The following is a 2,483-nucleotide window of genomic DNA, read 5'->3' on the forward strand; positions in this document are numbered from 1 at the left end:
TTTTACTAAAAGTTTCTCTGTGAAAGAGAAGAAGAAGTTGGGAGGAAGTTGAAACTTTCTGCCTTTGAGTTTGTATTTCCGATAGTTCTCGCGACGATGGAATGCCTAAGAAATGTGACATCGGCGTCTGGAAATGTCCAATCACCCTGAAACCACCCTTGTCCCTTAATCCGTAACATACTCTATCGACAAAAAGTTTGGAAGCAACCTTTCAGTATTTATCACTTGAACACACAAGTTTTCTCTTTCACCCCTAAAAATATCAAGTATTTCTACACTGTTCGAGATACAATTATTTCCTTCTTTCGTCGCTTAACCCTAGAAAGACTTGGCCCCACAAAAACGTCATTACAAGGACCTCTCACTGTTCGTTCAAAATAAGAATAACCTCGCTCTCGGACCGATTTTCGTCCGTTCTGCGCATAGACAGAGAGCGTAGCGGAGGGCAAGACGGAGAGAAACCTAGGCGGTTAAGTGGGGGTTTGGACGTTCTAGCCCTGCGTTAGGCACGTCCCATGCGCGAAACGAGGTTATTCTTATTTTGAACGAAGAGTAGTCTTCTCCGCGCAGCTCCTGGAGGCTCCGTCTTTCTAGGATTAACCCGAGATACCGCGAACTAAACACACAAACTTCCAAACTTTTTCTTGTCACACGTAACAGTGTTGCATGGTACAGTTGTGCGCGTGTTTGTCTGTTTGACCAGAACTGTAACTCGCGAGAGCCGAGCATGCACCCCGGCCCCCGACAGACCCAACCGGAAACGCTCGATTTCTCGGACGAGGACGATCTGTCGAACGTGAACGTGAAGTCTCTGGTAAGTTTCGTGGTCCGGAAAACGAGAGAGAGAAAGAGCACACATACACACAATCACGCGAGCGAAACAGACAAACAAATTCTTTGCCAATTTCTATCCTCTTACCATCGTTACGATTCCGGTAAATTATCCGTGATATCATCAGACTCGTTTCTCCGTTAGTTTATACGGTCGGCGCGTGTGTAAATTCGCCGCGTTTTACTCGCGTGTCCCGTTGGCGCGCGCCACCAACCAAGGAATTTGATTCGCGTGCGGCTGATTCTTTCTTTTTTTTTTCTCCTTCGTTCGGTGATCGTCTGAGCGAGGAAACGCGGTCCACGAACGGAAAAACTGAATCACGGTACCGTTCGAGTGAAGCTTGTCGCGAATTCGGATTTTGTCGCCTGGGACCACGCGTGTGGCGAGGAACTCGGAATTTTTCAGTGCACCGACAGTGCATCCTGGGAAAATTGTGTTTCGAGCGTCCTGTTAACCCCTTGACTTATGATTTCCTTTTTTTCGCTGACTGTGCATCTGTGTCGACTGTTTTAGCGCTGTGTCGTAGATTAATTAGAGGTTAGAATTGAAGTAGTACAACTGTGTCCGTCATATCATAGTTTTAGTACTATCGCAAATTAATTTCACAGGGCAATTTTCAGTTTTGCAAATTGACACGAAAGTTAGGATTTTAATTCATTTTTGTTACCGTGTGTGTCGCATCTCAATCAAAATCTGTGCCGCTATTCGTTCTTCTAAGGCAAGGGGTTAAGAGTCTGATCCTTCACGAATGAAATATTCAAGATTTATTCGCCGAAGGTAAATTTCGTACGAATTTTCATTTCCCAAACGGCGAACGTTACTTCTCTAATTCCATTTTCCAAGGAATACGCACGATATCTCGAAGCATCTCACACTCTAAACGGTCGAATCAATTGTATAATATGTAGCTGTTAATAAAACGAGGCAAAGGGTTGAACGGATCTAATATGGCCTTTGATTTTCAGTGATGGTGTATATATTAGCATACACAGTGAAACGAACCTGTATTAAGTGTAATTGTACAAATTTCTAGACCGTTAGTTTACAAGGTATAGTAAAAGTATACCGTTTCTTCGCGGTCCCTAAGATTAGCGAACTCGCTAGAATTCCTGAAACGAATCATCGAATAATTTATTCGTTAAACGAACATCCTGCATGCATAGAGAATGTATAAATATATAACGAAGCGAGCGACGATACCACGTGAAAAGTAGTAGATGTTTCTCCGTTACAAAAGTGATGCCCAAAGTAGAATTTATATGTCACCGTATCCGTACGCATGTGAATTAGCTTTTGTACCCTGTGCGTTGTATTTTGTGCATGCAGACAAAGAATTATGTATCGGAGGCGACTCGAAACGAGCAGGATCGGTGCACGAAGGAAAAGATCGCTACTGGCGTGTCGATCAAACAGTTGGTAAGAAAAAAAAAAAAAAAAAAAAACAAAAGAAACCAGAACATTCATGTTTTACACGTTATCTAATGAATTCTCACCTATGTACTTTTAATCTAATGAACTTTTTGTCGACGTGATTGATTAATATTCTAAAAAACGAAAAGAAGAAGAAAAAACACACGCAAAAATATTTGTATGATATTTCGATATTTATGTTGTCTATTTAACGACGATTTTTTTTCTTTCTCTGATAAGG

At 41.9% G+C, this 2,483-nt stretch overlaps 1 protein-coding gene across 1 annotated transcript in view; it reads left to right on the plus strand.

The window, feature by feature from the left end:
• Nucleotides 1–2,483, plus strand: part of LOC108573827 — a 102,430-nt gene that overhangs the window by 77,530 nt on the left and 22,417 nt on the right. Inside the window, 2 exon segments of the mRNA XM_017936304.1 lie at nt 704–814; nt 2,159–2,248. Of these exon segments, the coding sequence (XP_017791793.1) occupies nt 704–814; nt 2,159–2,248 (201 nt within the window).

This window comes from Habropoda laboriosa, unplaced genomic scaffold (assembly GCF_001263275.1).
Source record: "Habropoda laboriosa isolate 0110345459 unplaced genomic scaffold, ASM126327v1 scaffold111, whole genome shotgun sequence".
Lineage (NCBI taxonomy): Eukaryota > Metazoa > Arthropoda > Insecta > Hymenoptera > Apidae > Habropoda > Habropoda laboriosa.